This window comes from Mus caroli, chromosome 14, assembly GCF_900094665.2.
Source record: "Mus caroli chromosome 14, CAROLI_EIJ_v1.1, whole genome shotgun sequence".
NCBI lineage: Eukaryota > Metazoa > Chordata > Mammalia > Rodentia > Muridae > Mus > Mus caroli.
Genome location: NC_034583.1, coordinates 26,689,398 through 26,706,469, shown reverse-complemented (window position 1 = coordinate 26,706,469; position 17,072 = coordinate 26,689,398). Strand labels below are relative to the sequence as shown.

At 48.0% G+C, this 17,072-nt stretch overlaps 1 protein-coding gene across 1 annotated transcript in view; it reads right to left on the bottom strand.

The window, feature by feature from the left end:
• Positions 1–17,072, bottom strand: part of Mmrn2 (multimerin 2) — a 23,612-nt gene continuing 6,540 nt past the window's right edge. Inside the window, exons 2-7 of the mRNA XM_021181961.1 lie at positions 7,896–8,024; positions 7,713–7,819; positions 7,548–7,628; positions 6,460–6,633; positions 4,560–6,350; positions 1–1,361 (exon numbers count right to left, since the gene is read on the bottom strand). Coding sequence (XP_021037620.1) covers positions 979–1,361; positions 4,560–6,350; positions 6,460–6,633; positions 7,548–7,628; positions 7,713–7,819; positions 7,896–8,024 — 2,665 coding nt within the window. The 3' untranslated portion in view covers positions 1–978. The remainder of the gene's footprint in view (positions 1,362–4,559; positions 6,351–6,459; positions 6,634–7,547; positions 7,629–7,712; positions 7,820–7,895; positions 8,025–17,072) is intronic.

Genomic DNA, 17,072 nt, shown 5'->3' with positions numbered 1-17,072 from the left:
TTTGGAGAGTATCACTTTATTCCAAAGTTGATCACTACCAGTAGGGTTTAATTTCCCTCCTCCCCTTCCTTAGAGATGCTGGGGTTGGGCACAGTCTTGATAGATGAATAAAAAGGGTGGAGGCCATACACAACATTGTCCCTATTTGATATGTTGGCCTTTACAGAGTGAAGCAGGGGGAGAAAGGCGTGATATTAAAATTAAATAAACAAATAAAGACAAAGTGTGGCTGGGAGTTAATGTAACTTCTTTTGCTGTTTTGAGACAGGGTCTCCCATATCCCAGGCTAGCCTTGAACTTGTTATGAAGCTGAGGATAGCTCTGAACTTCATGCTTACTCCATATGCTGAGCCCATAGGTATGCACAGTGCTGGAGACTGGACCCAGGGCTAATTCAACCATGTGTTAGCTCCCTTCTAAAACTAGAAAGACTGTTTTGATTGGCTTTTCTGTAGTAATTGGAGACCTGTTTCCAGTTTCACGGGGGGGGGGGTGTAAAAAAAATCTTCATTTTTTTTCTTCTTTAAGTTTTTTTTTTTTGAGATATTGGAAAGAGAATCTGGGAACTTTCTGCATGGCAAACCCATCAATGTAAACATTCCTTCTGAGAAACAATGACTTTCTAACACAGGAAAGAGGAAACTGAAAAAGGTGTAAGTGTACAAGTTTCCAACCACAAGGGAAAGAAAAAGAAAAGCTGTAGAACTGAGGGAGTGTCTCAGAGCCAAGCCGAGCCGTGCCATTAGGGAAGGCATGGAAATCCCAGCTCGACTCCAGGCTCCAGCCCAGTCCAGAGAGCAGTATTCAACCTGTGTGTCCAGAAGAAGGTACGTGCTGCTGACCGCAGGGTCTTTGCAGAAGGTGTCCAGGGAAGAGCTAGGCCACTAGATGTTCTCTGGCCATTGCTGGCCAGAGCCTCAGTCTAAGAGCAGCAGGCGGATCTACCATGTCTGATACAAGCTGAGCCGAGCCCAGGGTTCAGGTCTTGAACATCAGGAAGCCCCCAAATGCAGTGCCTGGTCGGCTCCCTTTGGTTACTGACCCTTGGATTAACTCAAACCACGCTCTCTCACCCTTTTGCAGCTCTGCCATAGCAAAAGTGGTGGCTGTGCTCCCACCCCTCTGTTCCGTACTGTAGACTGGAACCCGGTGATGACCTTCAAATACCAGTTGCCCCATTCCTGGGCCTGGGCCAAATGTAATGCTCACAGCAAACAAGTAGACGCCACTTTTGGGAGCTCGGAAGTAGCCATGTTCAGGAAAGTAGCTGCTTCCCACATTGATGGATGTGGTGTTGAACTTCACCATCTGCAGAGCGGTGGCCCCTTCTGAAGAACTGGTGTAGAAGGCCACAGGGGAGCCTGAGGTAGAGGAGACAGTCAGTTATCCATCCACTGCCAAACTCTCCCTTCTTCACCTTAATTGCGTGAGAAGGCTGGAGACTATCTAGATACCATCACATCCCAAAGGTGTGTCTTAGACAGTCAGTGGAATTTCACAGAGAGGGAAGGGAAATACAGATCTGCTGGCCAGCTGGCAAATGCATTTTCTCCTTTGATCCTCAACAAAGCCCTTTTTTCTTTGATCTTTTCAACTCTAGAGAGATAAGTGTCTTTGACTACCTGAGCCATGGGTGGGCAGTGCTAGAAACCTGAGTATCCAACTCCTAGATGTCTGCTCCCTGCCAGGTATAGTTCCTTCCATATCAGTGCTAGGGATGGAACACAGGACTTCACACATACTAGACGTGTGCTCCTCCACTAAGTCGTCCCAGCACCTACCTGCTAGGTATCTTGAGACATCGTGTGGGAAAGAAAATAGTGCCTATCCTCAAAATAATGTTAGTACTGGGAAATAGTTGGGGATGGGAATGGTGGTTTTGACCAAAAGTGGGCACAAGACCATAAAGAAAAAGGACTGAGAAACTTGAAGCCAGCACAGTAGCTCACGCTTGTAATTCTAACTCAGGAGACAGAGGCAGTAAAATCTTGATTTTGAAGTCTATCTGAGCTATACCGTAAGGCTTTTTCTGGGCAAGGGGGAGGCCCCCTCTGGCTAGTCATCTAAATTGTTTTTGTTTTCAAGACAGGATTTCTCTGTATAGCCCTGGCTGTCCTGGAACTTACTCTGTAGACCAGGCTGGCCTCGAACTCAGGAATCTGCCTGCCTCTGCCTCCCAAGTGCTGGGATTAAAGGCGTGTGCCACCACCGCCCGGCTAAAATTTTTCTAATTATTATTTTATGTGGATGGACAGTTTGCCTGCATATATGTCTGTGTACCACGTGCATGAGTGGTGCCCACAGATGCCAGAAAGGGTCACCAGATCCCCTGGAATTGAATTTATAGATGGTTGTGATCTGCCATGTGAATGCTAAGAACGGATCCCAGGTCCTCTGCTTTTAACTGCTAACCCATCTCCCCAGCTCTGGTTAGTCATGTTAATATAATTTCCAGAGTGTTGCACAGAGACCTGGCATTTCATATGGGTGAACTGAAGCTTAGAGAGGGAACGTTTGCTGATCCTGACCACACAAGCAAACCTTAGCACTCTTGATTTGCAGTGCTCGCCTATCCTTCCTTTCACTCGCAGAAGCACTTCTTCCAACACTAAGAGCACAGTCCTGCTGAAACGAGAACCCACCCCCCACTGTACGGCAGATCGGAGGAAGGGCAGGAGCCTATTTAGGAAGCTCGGGAGGAAACACAGCCAGGGCAGGGGGCCAGAAGAATATACCTTACTTGAGTCCAGAAAGCAAGGCCAACCTTTGGAGGATTCTCTTGGGAGTTCCTTCATCATTTCATGTGTGTGTGAGCGTGTGTGTGTGTTGTGTGTACCTGTGTGCACACATGTGTGTGCTCCCCACATTTCTCAGGAAAATGGAACTAAGGCCTTAGAATGGAACTAAGGTCTGCAAAGCAATTAGTAATTTAAGACCTTTTTGTCTCCAAATCCACAAACGGCCTTGGGAATAACAAAATGTTGCTTCTCTCTGTGTCTGGAAGATTTGATGAGAATTGTTTCTGCATAACTTTACTGTTATTGCCACTATAAAAACTGAGGTCTGGCCGGACAGTGGTGGCACATGCCTTTAATTCCAGCACTTGGGAGGCAGAGGCAGGTGGATTTCTGAGTTCGAGACCAGCCTGGTCTACAGAGTAAGTTTCAGGACAGCCAGGGCTATACAGAGAAACTCTGTCTCGAAAAACCAAAAAACAAACAAACAAAAAACAAAAACTAAGGTCTGGTGCTTCAGTCCCCAAAGCACCCAGCAGATGGGGCTCTTGCCTTGCTGAAAAGAGGCTACTCTACAGCACCCTCTGTTGGTGATTCTTGTTCTTTCAGCCTGCCTGAATCTGGGAGTCCACACGCCCTAGGGGAAGGAAAAGATGGAAAAGCTGTGCAAACTAAGGGTGAATTTCTCTGCAGGGCTCAAAGTCAAGCTCTGTGGCCTTCTTACAAGAAAAGAGTTTTTAAAGGGGAAAATATTTTCGGCAGTAAAGAATTATTGCAGGCCTGGAGAGATGGCTCAGCAGTTAGGAGCACTGACTACTCTTCCAGAGGTCCTGAGTTCAAATCCCAGCAACCACATGATGCCTCATAACCACCTGTAATGGGATCTGATGTCGTCTTCTGGGGTGTCTAAAGACAGCGACAGTGTACCCGCATACATAAATAAATCTTTAAAAAGAAGAGGAAGAGGAAGAAAGAAAGAAAGAAAAAGAAATATTGCGAGAGTAAACAGATGCCCAACCTTATAGGCAAATGGTAAAAGGCATGATGGAGTTTGTACCACTCACAAGAGGAAAAGAGATGCAGGGGTTATGTAAGGACATGTAGCTCTCTGGAGATGCTAGGGGAGTTGAGAGAGTTGCCTGGGTTCCTGCATGCTAAGCTTGTGCTGGGAGGAGGGGTGGGAATGAAACTGTCAGGTTTTGTAACCACTGATGTGTAGGTGGAGCCTTTGGGGATCCACCTGCTGGGGTCTTGCTGTAGCTGAGAGCCAGCCTCTCTCTGCTGCTCACTGGTTGGGTTAGGTCATTTCTAAAGACTAAGGTAAGATATGATGATAATGGTTGCATGATCAAGTAGTTAAGGCTGAGCCCAGGAAAGATCCAGAAGGGTATTGACACCGCCAACTGTATTTACCAAGAGGGCTCCTTCCTTCTGAGCAGAAGGCCTTTCCCTGTATTTACCTCTTGTGGGGTGCTGCCATGACAGATGACCCCCTGCTCCAACCCCCTGTCCCTAGCATGCAGGGCGAGCTGATGAAAGACTGGGATTTGGTGAGTGTGAAGAGTTGAGACATTCCACTCTGCTCCACAGCTAGGGCCTCGGCCAACTCATGGGCTCTGGAACTCCAGCTGATTCTTAGGACTTATACTTCCCTGTATTCCAGGTAGCATAGGAGACCCATAGCCCTGAAGGTAGTAGCAGTGACCAATGATCCTGCTTTCTTGTACCCTGTGCCCACTCCCCAGTAGGAGAAAGGAGCATCTGAGTTGGCAGATAGCCCTGTCCTAGATTCGTAGAGTCAGTCTCCAGGGCCCAGGCACTCACCTGTCTCCCAGAGTTCCAGACCTTTGGCGTGTGCATCTGTAGACATCACCACTTGCTTCTTATCCCTCTTCCGGGATTCTCCCGGGCCTCTCGGTTGCTTCTTATCTTTCTTACTCAACATGGCCTGCAGCTTCCCCAAGTCTAGGCTGATGTTGCTTGCCACCAGACCTTGGAAGTTCTGGAAGAGGCTGTGGAAGAGCTGCCGGTGCTGTCTCAGGTTGTGCTGGGTGTCGAAGAGTATGCTGTGTAGGTCTTCAAGGGAGCTATTGAGGGAGGCAGCCCAGGAGGCCTCACAGCACTGCCCAATCTGCTTGACATCAGAGCTCAGGCGCCGAATCTCCTGCTCCAGGTCCGCCAAAGCCATGGCTTCCTCTTCTCTCCCAGAGTCGTGGCTGGGCTCAAGTCCCTCCGCCAACTGTGGGTGCTGCTCCACAAAGCCACCTGCGGCCTTCTCCAATGCCTCCACCCGGGTGGTCAAGTCTTCCCAACCAATCGCCTGTTCCTGTAGCCCACTGGCCGCATCCTGCAGGGCTAGGCGGATCTGCTCATAATCCAGCGGCAGAGGGCGAGGGGCCTCCTCCGACATCTCATCTATCATCTCCTCCCCAAAGAGTGCAGCCAGCACAGCCTGATGTCGCAGGGCATCCTCCAGCAGGGCTGTGAAGGAGCCGTGCAGCAGGTGTATCTCTTTGCGGGTTCCATTCGCTGCTGTCTTCAGTGCTTCCACAGCATGATCCAGAGCCCGCAGCTGGCTCCGTATCCGTGCCCTTTCAGCCCGGGCCCGTTCACCCTCTCCTCTATAGTCATCCATTGCTGAAGACATGGCATCTACAGTGCTTTGCAGGGCCTGCAAAGAACCGTCTAGCTGGTGCTGTTCGTCCAGGCTCACTTGGGTCTCTTCTAGCGTGTCCATGACATCCCTTTGGCCCTCCGGAGCAACATCCATGTCAGAGTTGACCCTTTGGCAGTTGCAGTCCTTGACATACTTGATGAGGTCTGCATGACCCGCGTGCAGATGCTGCAGAGTGAGGTTGAGTTCCAACAGTTGCCGCTCCATCTCCTCTTTGTTCTCCTCCATGATCAGGGACTTTTCCATTAAGATCACCCGCAGCTCTCGAAGCCCGGTGTGGTTCACCAGCAGCTCCTCCACCTGCCTCTCTACCTTGCTGATCTGGTCGAAGGTCTCATCCGATTCAGAATAGAGCTCCTTGATCTCATCGGCGTGCTGCTTCAGGATGCTGTCCATGTTCTTGAGGGTGCTTTGCAACTCCTCCTCCCTCTGGCTACTGACCATGTGCAGAGCAGAGAGGTTTCTCTGCAGCTGCCCTAGCCTGGCCTGCAGGCTCTCTGGCTCTGGCCTTGCTGCCGCTGCTGCAGATGCCGCCACCAGGCTGCCATTGGCCCCGGGAAGTTCCTGAGCCTTGACAAGCTGCTTTAACTTGGTGCTCACCTCAGCCTGGACCTCAGAGAGGGCATGATGCACGGATCGGCGCTGGGCATGCAGCTGGTCCTCCACATCCTGCCACAGTTGACCCAGTCTCTGGCTATTCTGCTGGACCTTGGCCTCAAACTTGGCACCAAGCTCTTGGAAGTCAGCCCTAGCCACTGTGCCCTCCTGGATCATCTTGATGGCCTGGTGATTGGCCTCCACATCAAGAGACAAGTTTCTGATGGCCTGGGAGAGGCTGTGCAAGCTGTCATTGAAGTTCTTCCAGATGGGACTGAAGTGTGCTTTCAGGAATGCATCAATATGGGGCTGCAGCAGGTGCTCTGATGTCCTGCCAGGAAACTCTGCAACAGATACCATGTTTCAGACAAGCCTGCTGCAGCAGACATTCCTCCCCAGGCTGGGAGAGTTAGGGCCTCTGAAGTCTGGGCCTTATTGGGGGCCCCTACTCACCGAATTCTGTTAGATTGGCTTCTGTCATCTCATCTGTGAGGTTGCTGGGTGGGGCTTCCCAAGAGCCTGGAAAGCCATCTTCTACTGGCTGGGCATCATTCTGGAGATTTTGAAGCAGGTTTTCCTGTTGTTCCTGTGGCACCTTAATCTCATTAAACTCTGTGACAGGGTGACCTAAAACCACACTGGATGTAAGTGTTAAAGGCCAACTCACAAGGTCAGGAAAAGACTTGGGACTCGGAACAAGGAAGTACATTGGCCCCTCCTAAGCTGGAATGTAGAAACCCTTAGCCTTCTTCTTCTTCTTTTTTTTAAAGATTTACTTATTATTTATTTATTATTATACATAAGTACACTGTAGCTAACTTCAGAGGCACAAGAAGAGGGCATCAGATCTCATTATGGTGATTGTGAGCCACCATGTGGTTGCTAGGATTTGAACTCATGACATTCAGAAGAGCAATCAGTGCTCTTACCCACTGAGCCATCTCACCAGACCGCCCTTAGCCTTCTAAGACAGGCAAATACAGATCTCTGAGCTATCACCTTTTCTCCCATACTCCTAGCAGACATGACTAATCAATCACCTTTCTTTCCTTAGCCACAATTTCATTCCTGACAGCTCTAACCAATAGATCACATAATGAAATCTATTCCCTAACCTACCCTTGAAATCAATTCATAAAGGGTGACTCTTTTGTGTTGACACTGAGACAAGGGGCAAAATGACTTCCAAGGCCCCAGTGGGTGTTTTATTTTAGTCGGTTGCGGGGAGGTGGGGTGGGATGGGGAATACAAGAGAATGGAAAAGCTTCTTCCAGACCCAGGAACTTGTAAAGGTCAAGGAGCAAGAAAATCACTGGGCAAAGTGGCAAAGTCAGCTCTCCAAGAAAAATGGGATCAGTAAAAGGGACAGGAATGAGCCCGGGCAGTAGTAGGCTGAAGGTCCTGAGAATCTGGCCACTGAGTGCAGGGCCACAAGGAAGCCCATACTGATTGTAAGGGCAACGTTTTCCAGAGATGGTACAGCCCATCAGAGAAGGAAGAACTAAACACATGAACTCTGTCCTTCCAGGAAGGCAACATACCAAGTTCAAAGCCATCCAGCGAGTCCCAAGTCTCCTGGAGTTTACCACTTGGCTCTGTGGGCTCAGGGTTTGCTGTGGGATCTGCAGAAGGAAGCAAGCATGGGGTGGTAAGCCCAGAAGTGGGAGGAACAGCATAGTTTCTGGGGAAGCTTTGGGGAGCCTTACTGTGGTCCTGGCAGTCTGGTCCCTGGAACCCTGGGCAGCACCGCCAGTCCACAGAGATCAGCACCTTCTGCTGGACCTGGTACACTGGCTTCTGGGCCACTCGATACCTGAGGAAGAAGGCAGTGTGGCTCAGCGCCTCTGATGAGCCCGCTGGGCCTGGGAAATGGCCTGTCCACCACTCACATGACTCTGACTCCCTGGCAGTCAGGAGCTCCCTGTGGACATGGCTGCTGGGAATGGACCAGGAATTTCTCTGTTTTGCAAGCAGCTACAAAGGTGACCAGCCTGGACTTCTGGTAAGGACACCAGTTCCTGGAAAAGAAGCCAGAGGAGAAGATTGCTGAGCCTTGCCTGGTCCTTCCCAGGTGTCTGGGGATACCCTACCTTGTCTCCTGCTCTACCCAGCTCTGAGATTCTTGAAACCATTAAATGCCAGGGAAGGCAGCTCTTGTCTTAATTCCTAAGCTCTACAAAGCCACTCAAAAGAGCCCTGACCCATTGTCTACCCAAAGCCACTCCAGGGCCAGTGGAGGAATACCAAGGACTCCCACATCATAACTCAGCTCCATGCAAGTAGGTGGGTTCTCACTAGTCCCTTGACACCAGGGCGCATAAAGGTGCCGCTGGGGCTTGGGGAGCCTTAGGTCTGAATCTGCATTGTGGCTGTGGGGCCTTGAGTGGTCACCTAAAGGAGTTCTTATTTCCCCATCTATAGTTGGTAGTGGTGATGCCCACATCTAAGCGGGTGGAGTCCTGAGTACACTGGCAGCATGTTGTGCCCTATCCTTGCAGTTGCCCGTTTCTACGCCCATCTTTTCTCACCAGAATATGCCTATGGCTGCTACTCCCTGGCCCCGCATCCTGGGCAGTTCCAGTAGTTTTGTTTTGTTTTTGTTTTTGTTTTGTTTTGTTTTTCGAGACAGGGTTTCTCTGTAGCCCTGGCTGTCCTGGAACTCACTTTGTAGACCAGGCTGGCCTCGAACTCAGAAATCCGCCTGCCTCTGCTTCCCAAGTGCTGGGATTAAAGGCGTGCACCACCACGCCCGGCCTTTTCAGCAGTTTTAAGGGAAAGAAGATGGCTGGGTGGAACAGCCTCTTCTCTGGGAAAGGCCTCCACTTAGCGATCCTGCAGAGCACACTCCATGTGCCCAACACCTCCAAGGCAGCCTCTCCACTCTTACCCCTTGCCAGTATGCACTGTAGCGTCTAGGATGGGAAACATGCTCACTGGGCTGGGGGCTGGCTATCTGGGTTCAATGCAAGGGTCAAAGCATCCTTCCCTCATCATTAGCTCTCAAAACAAGGCTCTCCAGAGATGTAAGTGGTGATTTAGCACCTCTTGGGTACCTACCATTCACCAGGCTCAAGCTCAGCACTTGCTGTGCGCTATGGTGATGCAAACTTTTCCTTAAGGGTCCCAAGGAGAACAGGCAATCTCAGGAGAAGGGATGTGGCTAAGACCTATAAAAGGGCTGATTATGTGTATAAAGAGCAAGTCAGGCAGGGAGCTGGGAGTTTGGACGGGGTTGCAGTCTCTTCCAAGTTCAAAGCCATCCAGTGAGTCCCAAGTCTCCTGGAGTTTACCACTTGGCTCTGTGGGCTCAGGGTTTGCCCAGAAGTGGGAGGAACAACATAGTTTCTGGGGTCAGGGGCTAAGAGTTGGAAGAGACTGCAGATGGAGCCGAGGGAACTGGAATCCATGCTAGAGAGACAATGGGTGCCAGAAGAAGAACCGGGCTATTTCTTGAGGTCATGGAGAAAGCAGAGAGGTTTCAATCACGGAAGAAATATCACAGAGGCATTCTGGTCTCAGGGTCCAGAAGCAATGGGAGTCAATAAGATGTGGATGGTCTAGGGTAGAAGACAAATTCGGGCATCTTGGACCAGGTGAGGGGAAACATGGAGGAAGTGGCCATGTCTGTAGGCATCAGAGAGCAAGGTTCAGGGGCTTTGCTGATTGGGTGGCTTGTTGGAATTGGAATTTCACTTCTGAAACTGCTCTTTGCCCTAGGGCCATTAGGCACCATTAAAGATACTTCTGGGAGGGGTGGAAGGACAGACTTAATGGTCATTGTGTGACCACATCCATTGAGACACACCCTTTCCTGCCCACACTCACTCCAGCCCACCCTATCCCATCAAGCTTCTAGAAGCCTGACAAGACAGCCTTTACCTTCCTGGGAGCAGGCTAGAAATGCTTAGCAGGAAAACTACCTGGTCCCAGCAAAGGAGACCTGAAGATGCTGACATCACGGGATCCTCTGGGTGAACCACCCAACAGAGCCTCCTACATCAAAACAGCTCAGAAAGGTACAGCCAGACCTCTGAGGCTAACCCCTGAGAAAAATCTGTTACTAACCAAAGAAACCGGACCAAGATTCAGCTTGGAGTTAGAGCACGAGATTAACATGTAGGAGGCCCTAGTTAAATCCTCAGGCCTGAAAAGAACAAAACAGATCAACGGAAGGTCGGAACTGACAAGCTGGAGCGGACCACAGCTGTCCATGAAGAGTGAATACCAGCTCCAAATCAACACTAGTGTTTCCAGGGATGTAAGAGACATTGCTATGCAGAGGACATAGACAAGGAGTACGTAGGGGGCAGAGGAAGTATAAGGGTTAGCAGGGTATTCAGAGGACAAAGAGAACACTTGAAAACGAAAGACCTACATTAGAAATGGGGGGGGGGAGCAAAAACAAAAAAAACAAAAATAAACCAAAAAAAAAAAAACCAGGCTAGGGACATAGTGTAGCTGGCAGAGTGCTTGCCTAGCAGACAGGAAGGACTGGAGACAGTCCCAGCACAGAGCAAAAACAGCTTGATGGCCCATGTCTATCATCCCAGCAATTTAGGAGGTGGAAGCAGGAGAATAAGGGGGCCAACATCAACATCACCTATACAATGAGTTTTAGGCTAGCCAGGGCTATATGAGATCCTGTTTCCAAAATTAAACAAACAAATAAACACACACACACACATATATATACTATGAGATCCTCTTTCCAAAACAAAATAAATAAGCCAAAAAGCTGGCTCAGCATTTATCAGCACTTCCTTCTCTGGCAGAGGACCCTGGTTCCATTCCTAACACCTACATGATAGCTCACAAACACCTCTAACTCCAGCTCTTCTGACCCCCATGAGTACCCAGCATCCATTTGGTGCACAGATGTACATGCAGACAAAACACTCGTATGAATAAATAAATAAATAAATAAATAACAAAAGCAAACAAACAGCAAGAAGACAGGAAAAGTGAGAGGATTTGGAAAATGAGAAGAAAGAGCATCAGTCCCAGCCCCAACATCCAAATGACAGAGATGGCAGAACAAAGAGAAAAGCCTGGTGTGCATGTGTGTGAGTTGCATGCTTGTGTGCCTGTGAGTGTGCATGCATGCGGTGTGTATACACGTGCACATGTGGATGTGAGTGGCATGTGCATGTGTGTGTGCTGTATTCATGTGTGCTTATGTGCCTGTGTGTGTACATGTGCATGTGTACATGTGTATGTGCATGTGTGTGTGCGTTCATGTGTATGTAATGACAAGGATGACAGAGCAAACGAAGTCAAACGAGATTTTGTGTGCCTGTGTGTTGTTTGTGTGTATTCCAGAGATGAAAAGACTTAAGTTTTCAGATTCAAAAGGCCCAGCAAGTACCTGCAGTAAGATAGAAATAAACTCGTATCAAAGCTCAACATTGTGAAAATGTAAAAATGTTATAAGGAAAACCACTACACATATACTAAGAGAGAGAGAGACGAGAGAGTCCTTGAGTCTTAACATCCCTGGGAATAGAAACATAGTGAAAATTACATTAAAAATATTGGCAGGGGCTGGCAAGATGGTTCAATGGGTAAGAGCCCTGACTGCTCTTTCGAAGGTCCTAAGTTCAAATCCCAGCAACCCACATGGTGGCTCCCAACACCCATAATGAGATCAGATGTCCTCTTCTGGTGTGTCTGAAGCTACAGTGTATTTATTTATAATAATAAATAAATCTTTGGGTCGGAGCAATCAGGGCCAGCTGGAGCGAGTGGGGTCCTAAATTCAATTCCCAATAACCACATGAAGGCTCATAACCATCTGTATAGCTACAGTGTGTACTCATATATACATAAAATAAATAAATAAATCTTTAAGAAAAAATATTGGCAGAAGTCAGGCTCTGGTGGTATACACTTTAATCCCAGCACCAAGGAGACAGAGGCAGACAGATCTCTGTGACTTTAAGGCCAGCCTGACCTACAAAGAGAGTTCCAGGACAGCCGGGGCTACACAGAGAAACCCTGTCTTGAAAATCCAACTATATATACATATACATATACATATACATATACATATACATATACATATACATATACATATACATATACATATACATATACATATACATATACATATACATATACATATACATATACATATACATATACACATCATATACATATATGCAGGAAATAATTGCTAACCTAGAATTCTATGTACATATTTTCTATCAATCAACAGAAGAATACAAAATAGACATGTTTTCAAACATAGCAAGTTTCAAACAGGTCATCTACTTAGCATGGCAAGCTGGGAGGATTGCTTGAGCTCAGAGTTCAAGGGCAGCCTGAGCAAACCAACCAACAAACAAACAAATCCATCAGACATATTAGGTGTCTGGCCTGTTGTCTCCATGTACTGTGTAGCGGGAGATTACTATTAAGATGATTCCAACCCTTGCCTGTGCATCAAAACCATCTGCGGCTTTTTAAAAGCAAAAGCCCCTTGTGGGTTGAAGGTACATCTCGATGGTAGAGCATGCGCTGAGCATGCCAGAGATTCAATCCCGAGCATCACCATAAAGTAATAACAGTAACTCTCTCAGCCCAACCCCAGATCAGTGTCAGAAGACCCCAAGTCTAGGCCAGCGCATGAGCATTCTAGAAGTCTCTGGGTCACTCCAAGGCACAGCCTAGAATTGAGTGCCTCTGGGACACAGGAAATCCACCAACGCCGGAGGACAAAATAGCCAGTTGTGGTGGAGGACGCTTATACTCCTAGCACTTGGGAGTCTGAGGCAGTACGATTTTGAGTTCCAGGCTAGCCTGAACTACATAGTGACTTCGAAGGCAGGCTAAGTTATATATCAAGATTCTCTCTTGAGAGATGGCATGGTGGTTAGGAGAACTGGCTGCAAAAGGAATACTCCTCCATTGCTGGTAAAAGTACAAACTTGGACAGCCACTATGAAAATCAATTTGGTGATTCTCAGAAAATTGGAAATTGATCTATCTCAAGACCTGGCTATACTACTCTTGGGAAAATAACCAAAGGACGCTCCACCCTACCATAAGGACACTTGCTCAACCGTGTTCATTACTGCTGTGTTCATAATATCCAGCAACTGGGAACAACCTAGATGTCCTTCGATAGAAGAATGGATTGAAAAATTGTGGTACATTCACACAATAGAATATTACTCAGCTGTTTTTAAAAAATGATGTCATGAAATTTGTAGGCAAATAGATAGGACAGAAAAAAACATCCTGAGTAAAGTAACCCAGACCCAGAAAGACAAACATGGTATGTACTCATTTATATGTGGACGTTAGCTGTTAAGTAAAGGACAACCATGGGACAAACCTAGAGAGGCTAAGTAACAAGGAGAGGTCAAAGGGGAATGAGTGGATCTCTCTGGAGGGAGAAATAGAGTAGATTTTACAGGTGGACGGGGGGGGGGGGCAGGTGGGGATGGGAACAGGAAGACCCAGGTGTGGTGGTGGAGGGGGAGAGTACTGGAAGACACAACTGGAATTGGGGGGGGGGGGGGGGTCTGAGAATGTGTGGGTCTGGAAACCTAGCGCAGTGGAAACTCCCTAGGTTCTACAAGAGTGAACCTAGCAAAGACTGCTAGTAATGGGGGAGATGGAGTCTGAACAAACCATCTTCTACAACTAGCCAAGGTTCCCAGAAATGGAACTGGGACATCAGTCTAGCCACACAACCTTCCACCTACAATCTGTCCTGCCTCTAATGTGTGCTAGGTAAGGGTGATGCAGAACTTATGGGAGTAGGCAATGGCTGGTCCAACTTGAGGCCCACACGGGGAGAGGAAGGCCACTCCTGACACTGTCTGGATGACCAGGAACCAGAGGTTGGAGACCTAGGATAGAACCAAACACAACTGGGGAAAAAAAAAAAGTCAATGGAATGACTCCTAAAGATCTTCTGCTACACTCAGATCAAGTGTTTAGCCCAAGTGTCACCCGAAAGCCTCCATCCAGCAACTGATGAGAGTAGATACAGAGACCCACAGCCAAACACTAGGTGGAGCCAGGCAAGGACCACAGAAGAGTGGGAGAAGGATTGGAGGAGCCAGAGGGGTCAAGGACACCAAGAGAATGCAGCCTGCAGAATTAACTAAGCAGGGCTCACAGGGGGCTCACAGAGACTGAGGCCACAATCATGGACCCTGCATGGGTCTGACCTAGGCCCCCTGCATATATGTTATGGTTGTGTAGCTTGGTGTTCTTGTGGGACTCCCAGTAGTGGGAATGGAGGGTTCTCTCACTTTGGGGACCCTTTTCCTCCTACTGGGTTGCCTATTCCAGCCTTGATAAGAGGGCTTGTGCCTAGTCTTATTGTAACTTACTATGCCATGTTTGATTGATATCCCTGGGAGGCCCACTCTTGATTTGAAGGGAAATGAGAAGTGAAACTGGGGGAGAGGCGAGATGGGGAGGGCTGGGAAGAGTGGGAGTGAGGGAGGGGAAACTTCAGTCAGGATGTAATGCATGAGAAAAGAATGAATGAATGAATGAATGAATCAATCAATTAATCAATAGAAGTGGCTGCACTGCCAGAGGGTCTGGGTTCCAATCATTCCCAACATCCCCATGGCAGCTCACAACCATCTGTAACTCGTTCCAAGGGATCTAACCCTTACTGCTGGCCTCTGCAGACACAAGGCACACAAGGCATCATGCACTGACGACATACATGCAGCAGGTACAACCCTCAGGACAATGGTGGGTCAATGCAGTAGTCCAGAGGGGGAGAGCTGCAGGGCAGCTCTGGGAGTGTCCTCAGCAAGAGCATACCAGTTGGGTGAGCATCTGATGAGTTTGAAGAGTAGATATGGGCAAATGGTCTGAGCTCTCAAACAGTGGCAAAACAAGAAAGCCAAGCAGAGAAAAGTATTAAAAATGAAAAAAAAAAAAATCTGGGCGTGGTGGCGCACGCCTTTGATCCCGGCACTCGGAAGGCAGAGGCAGGCGGATTTCTGAGTTTGAGGACAGCCTGGTCTACAAAGTGAGTTCTAGGACAGCCAGGGCTATAAAGAAAAACCCTTTTTTAAAAAACAAAAAAAAAAAAAAAAAAAAAGAATGGCAAGGGTTATGTGCTGTGTGCAGTGTGCATGTGTGCAGGCGTTTACCCACGTGTGGTATGGGGGAAGATGAGGGCTGACTTGTAGACAATACTACTTCCAAAGAAGCAGCTATGCTAAGTATATAATTCAGAAACACAGAGATCAATGACAAAAGCATTGCCTAATGAGTTGAAAGTTACCACTTTTGGGGACCAGAGGGGGCTTGGTGCTTCCAGGGCTCTCAGTGAACCTCACAGAATTGACTGGCTTCAATCCAGGAGTGTCAAATTTAGTGTCAGCAGTGAACTTGAGGTCACCTAAGGTGACTTGTGAATAGGGAACTCAATTGAAGAACTGCCTAGATAAGATTGGCCTGTGGCTAATTGCTGTAAGAGAGAGCTCAGCCCACTGTGGGTGGCGTTATCCCTAGGCCAGTAGGTGTGGGCTGCGTATGAAATGTAGCTGAGCAAGCCAGAAGGTAAGCAGCTTCATCCAAGGTCTCTGCTTTAGTTCCTGCCTTAACTTCCCTCTCATCTTCTCACCAGGAAGGCATATTTATCCTGTAATAGATGGGCTGTAACCTGTAAGCCAGACAAGCCTCTCTTACTGCACCCAAATTGCTTTTGATTCGTATTTTATCACCTAGAGGCAAAGTAGAGCAACTAGTTAGTAGGCTCTCTCTCTCTCTCTCTCTCTCTCTCTCTCTCTCTCTCTCTCTCTCTCTAGAAAGACAAATGGTAAAGATTTTACAGAAGACCAACTGTACAACTTGCCCAGGGCCAAATGGAAATTCCAGCTATTTGTTCAACAATTACTAAGAATTGTAAAAAAAAAACAAACCAAACAAAAAAATGGTAACTGCAGGGATGTCCCCGAGTGTAGGCATTCCAGAGTCCTTGTAGGGACTCAGAGCAGAGCCCTGTATGCAACTGCTCAGGTCAGTGCCCTGGAAGCTGGCCCTGAGTCTAGGCTTTCCAGGTCAGAACCAACTCTTTCACAGCTACTCAAGTCTGTCACTGTAATATAAAAACAATCTTCAAAGAGACGTAAGTAAACAAGCCCAGTTGTGCTCAGATAACATTTTGTTTCATCAAAAATAGAAGGCCCCCTGCTCACTGCTTTCTGGCTGCAGCATAGGAGTATGTGTATCTAAAAAAAAAAAATTGAAATTTTAAATAAATCAATAAAACTGTGGGAGGCATAGTGATACACACCTATAATCCCAGTATCTTGGAAAGTGAAGGAGGAGGATTGTAAGTTTCTGGGTAGCCTGGGCTACACAGCAAGACCTGAGAAGAAAAAACCAAACCAACCAAACAACAATAACAAAAAACTGAAAAGCCAGGGGCTGGGGGCAAGGTCTGTAAAGTACTTGCCACATAATCAAGGTGACCTGAGTTTGGTTGCCAAGCATATGTAAAAAGCCAGACACACTAATGCATACCTGGAACCCGGCTCTGGGGAGGCAAAGAGGACACCTGGAGCAAGCTGGCCAAGGAATCCAGGCTAATTAGTGAGCATGAGTTTCAAGGAGAGACTCTTCAAAGGGTTAGAAGAACTGAGAAAGATGCTTGATGTTGGCCTTAGGCCTCCACATGCAGGCATACACACACATTATGTGTACACAACTATACACACATACGAACACGTGAATGCACACCCAAAGGGAGGACGGAGCTCAGCTGGTTAGAGTGCTAGCATGCATGGAGTCTTGAGTTCAATACCAGCACCACATAAAATCAGGAATGGTGGCACAAGCCTCTAATACCAGCACTCAGGAGGTGGAGACAGGAAGATTAGAAGTTCAAGATCACCCTCTGTTATATAGCAAATTCTAGGCCAGCACCTGGATACATAAAACCCTGTCTCAAAGAGGTGGGGGGGGGGAGGAGAAGGAGGAGGGAGAGGAGGAGAAGGAAGAAGAGGAGGAGGAGGAGGGAGAGGAGAAAGAAGAGGAGGAGGAGGAGGAAAGAAAAGGAAAGGAGCTGTACTTGGGCTGGAGAG